Below are 12,065 nucleotides of genomic sequence, written 5' to 3' on the forward strand. Positions count from 1 at the left end.
ACGATGATCTTTGAAATTCAATTAATAATACAGGTTTATTCTGGAAATGTCACCTGTCAGTCTCCTTTTGTTGCTAGTGTGAACAAACCCTGTTGCCACGAGGGATAGTCTTTCCTTCATAAAACACTTTAAAAGTTCAGTTTATGTGTGAAGAGGCAACTTAGATCGGACAACAAATATTGTGACAAGAAATCATGTCACGAAAAATATAACAATTCGCGACTCCGAAAAACCGTGAACTAACCGACATTAAAATACTAGAACAAAATGTCAAACCGTTTGTTTTCACGTTGCTATTGACATCATAATTTACAGAACCGTCTTTGGATGCTATTAAATTTTTACGGCTCTCCTCTCCTGTGGTCTTCTTGTCTTTGCGGCGTCAGCATTTTTCGCGAAAATCTGCCCAAAAATTCAGGGCTCGTCTGGTTTGCGTCTATGCAATAACTTCGTTATCACTCTGGCGGGCATGCTCGGCGTCAAGAATTGTCGTCGGTTTTTTGTTGCGGAATCGTCCCCCGTTCAGCGTTTGGATCTTCAGAGTCAGTTGCAGCAGTCTCATAATCTTCGTTGAAGGTATCGGGTTCAGCATACACTGGGATAAGCCTCATGAAAACTTGTACTCTGTGATTCTTTGCATCAGCTACAATAATATTCCCATTTGAAAGCATAAAAACATCATGTGGAGTGTCCAAGCACCCGGGATCGGATCCAATCATTCCAAATGCACCAAGTGATTCACCAGTTGATGAAAAAGCTTGTATTCTGTGGTTATGACTGTCAGCTACTAAAATATTTTCATCTTGATCAAGTGCAACCCCTCTTGGGCAAGAAAACTTCCCCGCTCCCACCCCAACCCTGCCAATAATTGTTATTTCTCCAGAGTTTTCTTGACTAAAGATTTTGATTCGGTGATTTTCATATTCACTGACAATGACGTCCCCATTGTTCTTCACTGTTAGTCCCATGGGACAATGCAAATCGTGTGGGCTTCCGATAAAGCAGAGAAAGTTTCCTTCAAAGGTGAACTTTTGTATCCTGTGATTTGCTTTGTCGGAGGCGTAGACATTCTCCTTCATGTCAAATGCCACAGCACTAATTTCGGGTCGTTTGTCGTTCTTGCGGTAGACTGGTAATATCGGACGAATCGGTTCACCTATGAAACAAAGGACGTATAAATACTCACCGTAAAAGAAATTGGGTCCTTTACTCACAATCTGGAATTTTACGCGTTTTCAAAGTCTAAGGACCGGAGTAAAACAAGATCTCCATGCACTAAGCAAATAACTTAGGGTTAACCAATACGGGAAATAAAAACTAGGAGAAAAACATTGTATTTTCCTTAATGATCACGTTGGAGAAAGGCTCAAGTTGTTGGTCGTGTAGTTCATCACATTTCGTATCTGTCGCTCAATTGACTTACCAGTTTTACTAAACAATCTTAAAATCTGCGAATCGGTCATTAGCAGGTCTCCTCTGAAACTGACAGCCAGTGCGCATGGCCGACATTTGCCGCCCAAGGGTAATGGCTCCCGTGCTACTTGGCCTTTGACGTCCAGGATTTGAATGCGCGCATTCCCATAATCTGCCACGTAAACATTTCCCAGCCTATCAGCAGCCACACTCATGGGAAACTGGAAACGAGGTGGATTCACTCGCTTCCCTTTTCGACCAATAGCAATTGCGTCACATCCAGTAATTTCATCATAGTCGAGAATCTGTGTGAAATATGTAGAGAAAATTGGAATGTTGTGCTGCCTTAACGTAACCTAAATTGTCCAAATGTTATAATCAAGGTGCATTAGCTAAGGAGTTGACAGGTCCTTGTGAAATACATCAACTGGATTGAGAACGGAAAAACAATCTTGCTTCACTATGCATCACGTTTCTATACAGCACTGTACGAAGCAAAGCCATAAAATGTCCCAAAGTCTCGTTCGAGATTAAGAGTAGGTTACTAACTTTTGACTAACTGATTAAACACTTTAACATTTTATTTCAAGGAGGATTATGACACGAAGAAATCATAGATTCAGGCTGCGAGTTTGAGTTTATTGGTTAGAGTTTCAGAGTTTTAAAGGTGCAAAAATTTCTGGTTGTTGATACGCTGACAGCGCGTCAATTAATCGCAAAGAGCGCAGAAAAGGGAAATTAGTGCAATAAAAGTGAATTAATAAGCAATCGCATGATTTTTCTCGTGCTTGTTTATTGCAAATTGCACTTGAAATCATGTGATTACCCATACAAATTAGACTGCATGAATTAATAAGAATGCATACATAGATAACCTTATTAAAAATGTAAAACAGTGCAATTTCCTAAATTCGGCTTTTTTTTTTTCATACTTAATGCTTGCAACTTAATGGTAGCCATAAACAGAGTTGCGAAGGCTCAGCCAGGTATCGCGTTCATAAACCAAATAACAGGATGTTACTAAACGTACCTTGTATTCTAATTTCCTCGACAGTTGTGGCTCATTGTCCAAGCTACCATGCAATGACAACGGAGTTCTTATCATTGAATACGGAGTTAATGGTTTTAAACACCTTGTGTCTTCCAGTTCACGTGAAAGGTTTTCCAGTTGCTCTTGCAACTCAGCAGAGCTATGATGATTTTTCCTAGCTCTCTGTTTTAACATGCGTGTTTGCATCAATAAGTCGTGAATATTGTCCTCCAGTGAAATAAGATCCTGCGTCTTGTGCCTAATTTCCACATGCAAAGTTCTGATCAAGTTCAACACAGTCTGCCGTTTCGTGTTGAGCTCATCTTCATTCTTTTTTGATATTTCATATTCGTCCTGTTTTTCTTTCAATTCTTTCGTAATCTTGGCGTTGCTGTGGTTTTCTTCCAGTTTCTGCTTAATCTTGTCAATGTCCACTTGTCTTTTCTTAATTAAAAATCGTGTAGTTTCCAGTTTACCATCCAAAGATTGCGATTCTCCCTCCTGTTCCAATACTTTCTTTTTCAAATTTTGAAGAATATCCTCAACACTGACTAGGTTTTCGTTGTTTGCCTTGATTTGCATTTCAAATTCTTTAATTTGATTGGTGAATTCTGTATCCGCTTCTTCACAAGCTCTACTTTCATTTTCCAGCTTTTCGATCATGCGCAGTAAAGTTTCTCGCTTGTTGTTTAATCTGGAGTTTCTTTCGGCCTGTAGCCACTCGCCTGAGGGAAGGAAATAGATAATGCTTTCAGTTATAACACACACAAAATTGTTCTAGCTAAAAAGAGGAATTCACTTACCAATCTTGATCATCAACCCATAAAACACACGTTAACACTTTATCAGGGCATTAAGTCAGGTTTCCTACTCACCGGCTACAGCAACAGCAGTAAACTTTTCCTTGAACTCATCCACTAAGTTGACTTGTTTCAAACATTTAGCTTCGATCAATAGCTTTCTCATAAACGCGAGTTTGCGCTCGGATACCAAACCACTTTTTCTAAGAACCTCGATAAGTTCCTGTCCGGAATCAATATTTTGTAATGTCTCCTTGTTAACATGTCCTTTGAGAAGATATTTCATGTAACGAACATCGCTAAGTGTTAATTGCTTCCCGATATCTTTGACTAGAGTTTGAAACGCAGAATATGCTTCAGTTAAAGCTGACATGATAAAGCATTTTAGTACTTTAGACAGGCCGCATGCGTCGATAACTTTTCCAAGATGGTCTCGCCTTCCATGTTAACATTCAAAATTAGCATACTTTTATTTGCCCTTGGTAATCTGTTAGTTGTGACGCGTTGCTGTAATAAAGGCAAAACAATTGAGTCAGTAAACAATTGGACTAAACGCTATTCTTTGCATTTATTATGGCAATCATTTTGTCAATTTTTGAACACGAATTCCGTTTTCTAGACGGATGCCTTTGTCACTTCGTTTTGAACATCTTCTTGGACATACACGATTGACCACGTAAACTTAGTCGATTATTTCAAATTCTTCTTGCTCGTGTATATGAAAAAAATTAAGCCATGAGCGAACTGACCGTAATTACCGTGTTATAAAGTACGCAAGAACAACGCAGATTCCCGCCAGTGGCACCGACTGGTTGACTCTGTTTTAAAGCATTGGACTCTGACAAAGTGTGGGCTGCGGCGGACCAACACTGTGCTGCCATTAAATTTCATGCGCAAATGGGAGACGGATAAAGACTATGAAGCGCCTCTGTCTTACAACTCAGCAGTGCTTATGAACACACTATTCCGGTAAAGAGCGGTTCCCGCGGGGTTTTGTGGTCATGCCTTTCTGGCCGGCTTGTCAACGATGTGCCTGTTAAAAAAGGCTTACAGTGTATAACGCAGAAACAAAAGCAAAAGCCATACGTCAACGGGGACTTTGCTGAGTGTTGAAACATGCAATCAAGACAATTCTTGTATTTTCATTGTCGTGCAGGCAGCGTGATCTAGTGGTTAGGGCGCTGGGTTTCCATGCCCTTGACCCCGGCCGGGTTCAAACCCCGTTCTAACCTCTGGTTTGGATTTGTTTCCGGTTGTCCCGGATTCCACGCTTTGTAAATAGCCAACTGGTTGCCTTGTGTGACCCAGTGTGGTCGAGTGGTTAGGGCGTTGGGTTAGCATGCGGCTTCTCCGGGTTGAAATCCCGTTCTAACCTCTGGTTTGGATTTGTTTCCGGTTGTCCCTGATTCAACTCTACCACGCTTTGTAAATAGCCAACTGGATGCCTCCCGGCCAGTTGGGGTTCTTGATAATGTTTCTGTTAAGTTTGAATTGTTACTTTCACCTTGTTAACAGTGGAGTGCCTGTAAACTAGCTTGATAGCTAAGTGTACTTCCACTATAAAGAAAGCACTTACATTTTTTTTTTTACAATCATGCTTCTTTCGGATTATCAAAAGTGGGCTCTCCTGTGAACTAGCTTGATTTACATTTAACTGTCATTTGAGCAGCCGAGTCTATGTTGCAAAAGATCGGTGCATTAACCGAATTTTTGTGCTGGGTGAAAACAGAAATTTGGTATAAGCCAATTGGCAGGCCTTCAAAAAGTGAACATTAGTTTATTTTGATTCTTATTTTGTTGGTTACAAAATGAGATCACAAACAACTCGTCGTTGGAATCTGGCTTTGCTGTACTTTATTTTACAACAACAAATACATTTCTTTTCAGTTATTACATCATAATAAAATGGTATCACATTAGAGTCATTCTCAAAGCATATTAAACTATAAAAGGAAAAAAAACTAAAAATTGTCGTTGTCTTGAAAAAATGAGAGTGAAAGAGAAAATGATGAAATTTAATTCCTATTCTATGGCAATTTCTTTCCAAATTTAAGAAAGTTAAAAGTAAAGCAGGAAAGATATTCTCAAAGCGAGAATTGAACGCGCACTCAGACATGAAATTTAACTTTCTTCGTCTGAAGAAAACAGTGGCGTGTTATCCGAGGTATTTTTGCGTGGTTTGCGTATTACCGCAGTATAGTGTTTGGCAGATCTCCGTTGTATATTATCCATGAACTCCTTTAGCTTGGATGGTGACGGCAAGTTGCCATGGAAACTGTTACTATTGATATCCGCAGGGCTGTTTCGCTGAGATCGCAAGTTGTACTTGTGAGAGAAACTTGAATCGTCAGGCTAGAAAAAAAAAACGAGGTAGAAATGATTGGGGTACAGGGATGGCGCAGTGGCCCGGGTTCAATTCCCAGACTCGGTGTAACATGTGGGTTGAGTTTTGTTGGTTCTAGCTTGGTTCTCTTCTCTTTACCGAGAGGTTTTCTCCGGGTACTCAGGTTTCCCCTCTTCTCAAAAACGAACATTTGACTGATTTTAAGTTAACTCTTAATTTCAGTTTACAGTGTCCCCAATTAGTCCTCCAGCGCTAGAACGACTAGACACTTAAATAAAGTTACTTTCCTTTTTTAATGATCTTCCACATAAAAGGGCACGATTAACGTTACGTTTCCAAAGTGAACCTCAAGAAAGATTTTTTTTCTGAGTACAACGATTGGGGCCTTTTCAATTGGAGTAATAGTCCTGAGACTTAGTGTTTGTTGTTATTTCCTTTTTTCCCTAAAAAAAGATATATCGGCCAGTTTCCTTCAGTTTCAATGGAAAACTGAAAAAAAAAAAACCGGTCATAACTGTAGCAATGTGGGAAAATTACATTTTCACATTGATCTTTAAGTTTACAAAACACCAAAGGAAATTGAAACTGACTTAAATTCTCAGTTACCGTACTTACTGCTTCTCTTCTTGTTGTTGTCCTGGATGAGAAAGAACTTCCTTTCTTTGTTGTCTCTTTTGATTGTCTTCTCACAACTGGTGTGGTTACTTTAGGAACAGATTCCTGATTTTCATTATTTTCGTAGTTTTCTTCGTCACTGCTATCATCTGAGAAGCTCTCTAACTCAGAATCGCCAGGAACAAAGCTGTAATCTGATTCGTCGTCATCATCACCATAATCATCCAAAATATGCAATGAACTGCAAGCATCTGTAAAGTCAGCTGGTATATCGTGATTTGAATAGCTAGGATGGGTGATGCTCTTCTTTGATAAGCTATGAAAACAAAATCAATTTAAGTACAATTTAGAGTAAGATGGAAGTTTCGCACTTTCAGAAGCTGACACATTATACAGATGATGAAAGGACTCAGTTGATAGTCACTTTCACTGTCTGATTGAAATCTTTTCACAACCTCAAATTTGACAGGAGTTTAGAATCTTTTTCGTGGTTCACTGTCCAAAATCACCTAACCAGAATTTTTCATGGGCAAGCTTGGATGTTTCCTGATCTACTTACTTTATATTGTTTTATTTCCTGCATAACAAGAAAATAATGATAACCCAAGTAGAGAGAACATCAGTGTGAGAAACTTTTTGCCCTAAGGAATATTGATGTGCTAAGCATACTGTAAGTTTTGGCTTACCATTCCTGCAAGGGTTCTCCATTTGTTATGGCCTTCCAGCCATTAATCTTGTCCTGCCATCTTTTTATGTCCCTAATTTGTTGTTGCAATTCACGAAGAATATCACAGTTGATCTTATTGTAGTCCTGATACAGATAAGCAGTTACCATGAGTACTACAGACCCGACAGTAATGAACAGCTTTCTGCAAAACCATAACCTTCCATGAACAATTTCCTGCACCAAAAAAAATATTACTTAATTAATACACTCAAAGTTGTTAACATTTTCATAACCAGAGTGAAAGTCTTCTAAACTCTGACAACGACATTATTTTATTCTGGATGTAGAAATGTCACTTAATGTCACTGTCATTGACAAGAGCCCTAACATGTATAACAGCTACACTTATCCCAACCACTCACACCCAAGAGGCACCTACAGTGTATTTTTTCACCAATAGTAATATTTGTGCAGGTCATTTTTGAAACAACCATAATAAAATAATAAGAAGAAAACTTCACTCTATCCCAAGAGAGGCAGAAATATACATCCACAAGTTAAAGATCCAAGAGATCTCTTGTAAAGGTGACACGGTGACAGTGTTGTACACAAAATGAACCCTAACCCAAACTCAACCTCAAAATGCCAAGGCCTGGAACAAATGCAAAAAAACTGGAAGGTTCCCCGTGTGAAGTTAGAAAACCAATGGCTCGAATTCACGGGACTCAGAGGACTTAATCAACCATACCGATGCCTCAGTGGACTGGCTGTCTGTCATTTCCCATGATGTCACTAGCCTCTCAAGGAAAATAAGCAAAATCAAACCAATAAAGAGTGGTAGCCTTGCTCCTGCTGTACGGGGAGTGCTAGTAAGGAAATAGCAAGTACATAGTGAAGCAACATAAAATGCTACAGACTGCAAACTTATGAACTCTCCCAGAATCATTGATTGCAGTTTTCTAACTTTCTCCACACTTTTAAAAACGGATTCAAAAGTTTCACTAAACAAAGCTTTTTGTTCATCAGCATTTTGCTTCATATCTTCAAAAGCCCTTTTGGCGTTTAAAGTGGAGTTTCTGAGTGTTTCCGACAATTGCAACTCGCGTGAAATAATCTCTTGTTGATTTTCCAGAGACTTGTTTTGTTTCTCTAGCACCAGGAGTTGTTTTTTGGCAGAGTCCTCTAGATGGGATGCAACATCATCTGATGTCCTTGACAATTTTGATATCGTATCCTCGGTTCTGTGCTGCCATAACTCACTTTTCACGAAAAAACAAATATTTGTCGTATGAGTGAAAAATGTTGTGTAAGCAAGGTAAGTTGTGTCATCCATTTTTTCCGTACATTCCTCAATTGATTGACTCTCTCTCTCGCAGGAGTAAATTTTTCTTCCTGACTTTGATAAATGACAATTCGTGAACTCAATAGCGAGATAACTCTGCTCTACATCATCAAGACTTTTGCATCGCGTCTCGATTCCTTGAACAGCTTTTTCCCAGCAACTACTTTTCACTGCATTCGTTCTGAACTTTTTCAGTATTTCTTTTCCTGCTTCTACGTTTTGTTTGTCAAGTAACTCAAAATCATTTTCTATCTCTCTTGAAAGCTTAACTAAATCGAGAAGAAGACAAATATAAAGAAGAATACATGTGACTCTTAACTTAAATCTGATCGCCATGTTGTTTCAAAGTTTAAGTTTTGGCGCTAAACTGGGAACTAGATCATATGATTACACAAGACTGTTGTCCTGGCAACAACAATTTTCTCGATAATGAAAGTTTTCAGTGCAATAAGCAGTGTTTCTATCATTTAATACACAGATTTTCAGATACAATTTTTTTCATTGACACTTCCCTGTTTTCATTTAAACTGGTAAAAAATCATGCACGTGATGCTCAGCTTTGTGGCTCGGGATTCCCGCTCCAAGAAAGGAAAGAAGAGAGACCCTGGGGGCGAGGTTGACATAAATCACGTCTGTGTAAGTCTCCATCGTTGTGTAGACTATCGTGAGGAGTCTACTGATCGAGCACAACTCGCAATGCCTCATGCTCTCCTAGTTACAGACGACGCGCTATGTGAGAAATTGTTGTTGTTGTAAATCATCGTAAAATACAGGATTCCTGGTTGCGACTACTGTCCCATTTCTCATTGAAATGATAGGGTGATGTAGTGTATCCTAAGCTTCGGTCAAAGATGATGATGATGAAAGGTTCACTTATACCGCATTTTACAATGACTTAGGGTGCTCGTATGATACGTACCCTCACGCTACGGCATACTTGCCCTGGCTTCTGAAGTTGATTGATGTTGTGATATAGTTAACAGTACTCCGTTGTGGATTTGCCGTTATAAAAAGAAAAAATGCCGTTGGACCATTACAAGATCGACAAGGTAATTGGAAAAGGAAGTTATGGAGAAGTTAAACTGGTGAAACACAAAAAGGATAAGAAACAGGTTAGTTGACTTAGCTTAACAGCTCAATAGAATTACTTAATCTGTGCTTTATTGTTGGTAAAGAAAGATTAAACTCGATGTATTCTCTACTCCTAAATTATAGTTTGTCATGAAGAAGGTTGATCTTTCCAAAGCTTCTGCCAAGGAGAGGAAAGCTGCCGAGCAAGAGGTAATGCCAATTTAAATGTTTTATTTATTTATTACTATTTAATGGCAACACATTACAGAGGAGGCTAAACTGCAGAATACCCCGCCACTTATTTGCATTTCATTGAATAAGAATAGGCTCTATTGTATTAAGTCTCGTTCTTCAAAAGATGCCGCATAGGGGAAACAATAGTGGTTAGCTGTGGCGGGGTATTCTGAAGTTGCTCCTAGAGGAAGGCAAAAAAAGACAAGGAAAATAATTATAGTGCCATAAGGATGATCCACAAAAGAGTCCGAGACCCCATACGAGGCAGGTCACCTAGATATAGACTTCAAAATAATGATAAAAATGATTATTGAATAATAATATAATCTAAAATATATTTTGTGTAGTTACTAACCGAGTGCGAGGGCCGTACTGGGGAATATTGGCCCGAGGTCCCCAGTACGGCTCGAGCTAGCTCGGTTAGTAAGTACATGTAGTTTATTATATGGCTTTTTAATTACCTTTTGCTTCGTTTTTGCAAGCACGTAATCGGCCTGTGGGCATTACGGGAGAATAATGCCCTACAATTGTCACAATTAGCCAATCAGAGCGCTCGTTATATCGGCTACAAACACAAGCCATATAATAAATGAAATTAAGACCGTTAAATGTTTCATCAAATTAGTTCTAAAGGTCCTCAAATTAGAGCTATTATGAATACTGCTAAGTACATGTAGGTAAGCTATTCCAGCTATCAACTATCCTATTAAAATAAGAAAATTTATAATAATTCATTCTAGCAAAGTTCTTCTTTAGCCTCATACTATCACAACCCCTGAAAATGTAATGATCTTGCATAGAGTAGAAAGTCAGATATTTAGTGAGGTCCACATTTAGACAACCATTAAGGGCCTTGTATAGAAATGTGACATCTGCCATACGTAAATCGCCTTTGCTCAAGTGATTGAAGGTTGAGTTTTTTAATCGGGACTGGCGTAGTCAATGTCTAACTTAAGAATGAGCCTGGTAGCTCTTTTCTGGATATGCTCTATCATGTCAATGTTCTGTTGGGTGTACAGAGACCACACAACAGAGCCATACCCTATGGGAGATCAAACAAAAGAGCAATAAAGTGAGTTTTGACATCAGCAAAACCCCTACAGGTACAAGACATTAGTCCCAGCATCCTGTTAGCTTTGGAGACAATACTATTCACGTGGGAATTCCAGCATAGGTGATGGTCCAGGAGCAGACCAAAGTCCTTAAATTCAGAAACCATCGCAAGAGGTGATTCATTCATACAAAGTTCAGTCTCTACTGGGAATACCATCCACCCCTGTGGCCTTGTGAATATTGAGATTACATAAGATCTTCCCAACTGCCTCCTCAGGTGATTCAAAGTTCAACAGAAGCCGTGGATTGACACCATCAACAATTGATGGCGAACCACAAGGCGACTGCTGCAACGTAGATTCAGAATTCACCATTCAAAAAAATTGATTAAACAATTCAGCCTTCTTTGTGGGATCAGTAGCAATAATATTTTCGTAAGAAACTGCTTGAAGAATCCTTTGTGACTTGGACTTGAGCGTATAAAATAACCAAAATTGTTTAGCGTTGGTCTTCAATTTTTCAGGTAAAGATCTCAGATAACAATGGTAATTTGCCTGAATTAACTTCTTTATCCGTTTCCTCAATGTGGTAAACCTACATGATAGTTCCTGACAACGGGAAACTTTCATTTTTTTCCACAGTTTTTTTTTTCTTTTTTGTTACCAGTTTCATTACGTCTCTGTCAATCCATGGCGGACTGTGACAACGCTTTAACGACTTAACCAGGATAAATTCCTTGACACTTTGAAAAAATATGTTTTGAAATTTCCTCAGACTGGTGTCTATATCGTCACTTAAACCTCCATCCTCTCAGCAATTCGAAAACACAGATGCAAGCCATCCAAATGAGTGTTCTTATAGCAATACACTTTATTGCAAAAATTCCTTGGGAGATGCAATTTTGCATTGATAATAAAGGATAATGGAAGGTGATCAGAATTGAAAACATCAAGGAGAACTGATAATCAGATATTAAGTTTTCATTGTTTGTTAGAACAAGATCCAGAATATTCCCTGCAACATTGGAATTAGGAGAGAATCGAGTAATGTTAGTATTCAGTTGCAACAAATGAAAATCCTTCAATAGGTGTCAGAGTTGATTTGTTCTGAAGTCAGACACACATGAGTGACCGTAAGTCCAATCTATTTGTGGAAAATTAAAATCACCAACCAGAACAATATCAGACAATTTAGTGGACAAGTAGCCATGCTGGAATTCCTGGAACCTGGCAAGAAAGAGCTTATGAGGCCCATGAGGACGATAAAATATGGAGAGCAGAAAGCAAACAAAGTCTTTGTATAAATCACACAGGCCAGTATCTCTACATCTGTCTCAAGGTCTCTTCTCCATAGACAAGTGAGGTGGGATTTACTGGCAGCAAGACTCCTCTGCCTCTCTTGCCCTGCCTGTGACTTTGCGAGAAACATTGTAGCCCTTTAAGCGTAATTCATGATCAGATATGGTGATATCGAGCCTGGTTTCAGTAATCACAACA

General features: G+C 38.9%; 3 protein-coding genes across 4 annotated transcripts in view; 1 reads left to right on the top strand and 2 right to left on the bottom strand.

The window, feature by feature from the left end:
• Positions 1 to 16: 16 nt before the first annotated feature.
• Positions 17 to 4,379, bottom strand: LOC138000079 (uncharacterized). The gene is made up of 5 exons (XM_068846231.1): positions 4,330 to 4,379; positions 3,319 to 3,750; positions 2,444 to 3,168; positions 1,424 to 1,718; positions 17 to 1,156 (listed from the first exon to the last, which is right to left on the bottom strand). Exons 2-5 carry the CDS (start codon positions 3,614 to 3,616, stop codon positions 480 to 482), a joined length of 1,995 nt encoding a protein of 664 aa, XP_068702332.1. The 5' UTR covers positions 3,617 to 3,750; positions 4,330 to 4,379; the 3' UTR covers positions 17 to 479.
• Positions 4,380 to 5,076: 697 nt separating this feature from the next.
• Positions 5,077 to 8,569, bottom strand: LOC138000081 (uncharacterized). The gene is made up of 4 exons (XM_068846235.1): positions 7,618 to 8,569; positions 6,889 to 7,103; positions 6,203 to 6,518; positions 5,077 to 5,595 (listed from the first exon to the last, which is right to left on the bottom strand). The coding sequence occupies exons 1-4, from the start codon at positions 8,545 to 8,547 to the stop codon at positions 5,365 to 5,367; spliced, it is 1,692 nt and encodes a 563-aa protein (XP_068702336.1). The 5' UTR covers positions 8,548 to 8,569; the 3' UTR covers positions 5,077 to 5,364.
• A 265-nt stretch (positions 8,570 to 8,834) lies between these two features.
• Positions 8,835 to 12,065, top strand: part of LOC138000074 (serine/threonine-protein kinase Nek4-like) — a 23,421-nt gene continuing 20,190 nt past the window's right edge. Inside the window, exons 1-2 of one of the 2 annotated variants that reach the window (XM_068846226.1) lie at positions 8,835 to 9,323; positions 9,427 to 9,492. In XM_068846226.1, coding sequence (XP_068702327.1) covers positions 9,231 to 9,323; positions 9,427 to 9,492 — 159 coding nt within the window. In that variant the 5' untranslated portion in view covers positions 8,835 to 9,230. The remainder of the gene's footprint in view (positions 9,324 to 9,426; positions 9,493 to 12,065) is intronic. The other variant, XM_068846225.1, reaches the window with a different exon arrangement.

This window comes from Montipora foliosa, chromosome 4, assembly GCF_036669935.1.
Source record: "Montipora foliosa isolate CH-2021 chromosome 4, ASM3666993v2, whole genome shotgun sequence".
NCBI classification, from domain to species: domain Eukaryota; kingdom Metazoa; phylum Cnidaria; class Anthozoa; order Scleractinia; family Acroporidae; genus Montipora; species Montipora foliosa.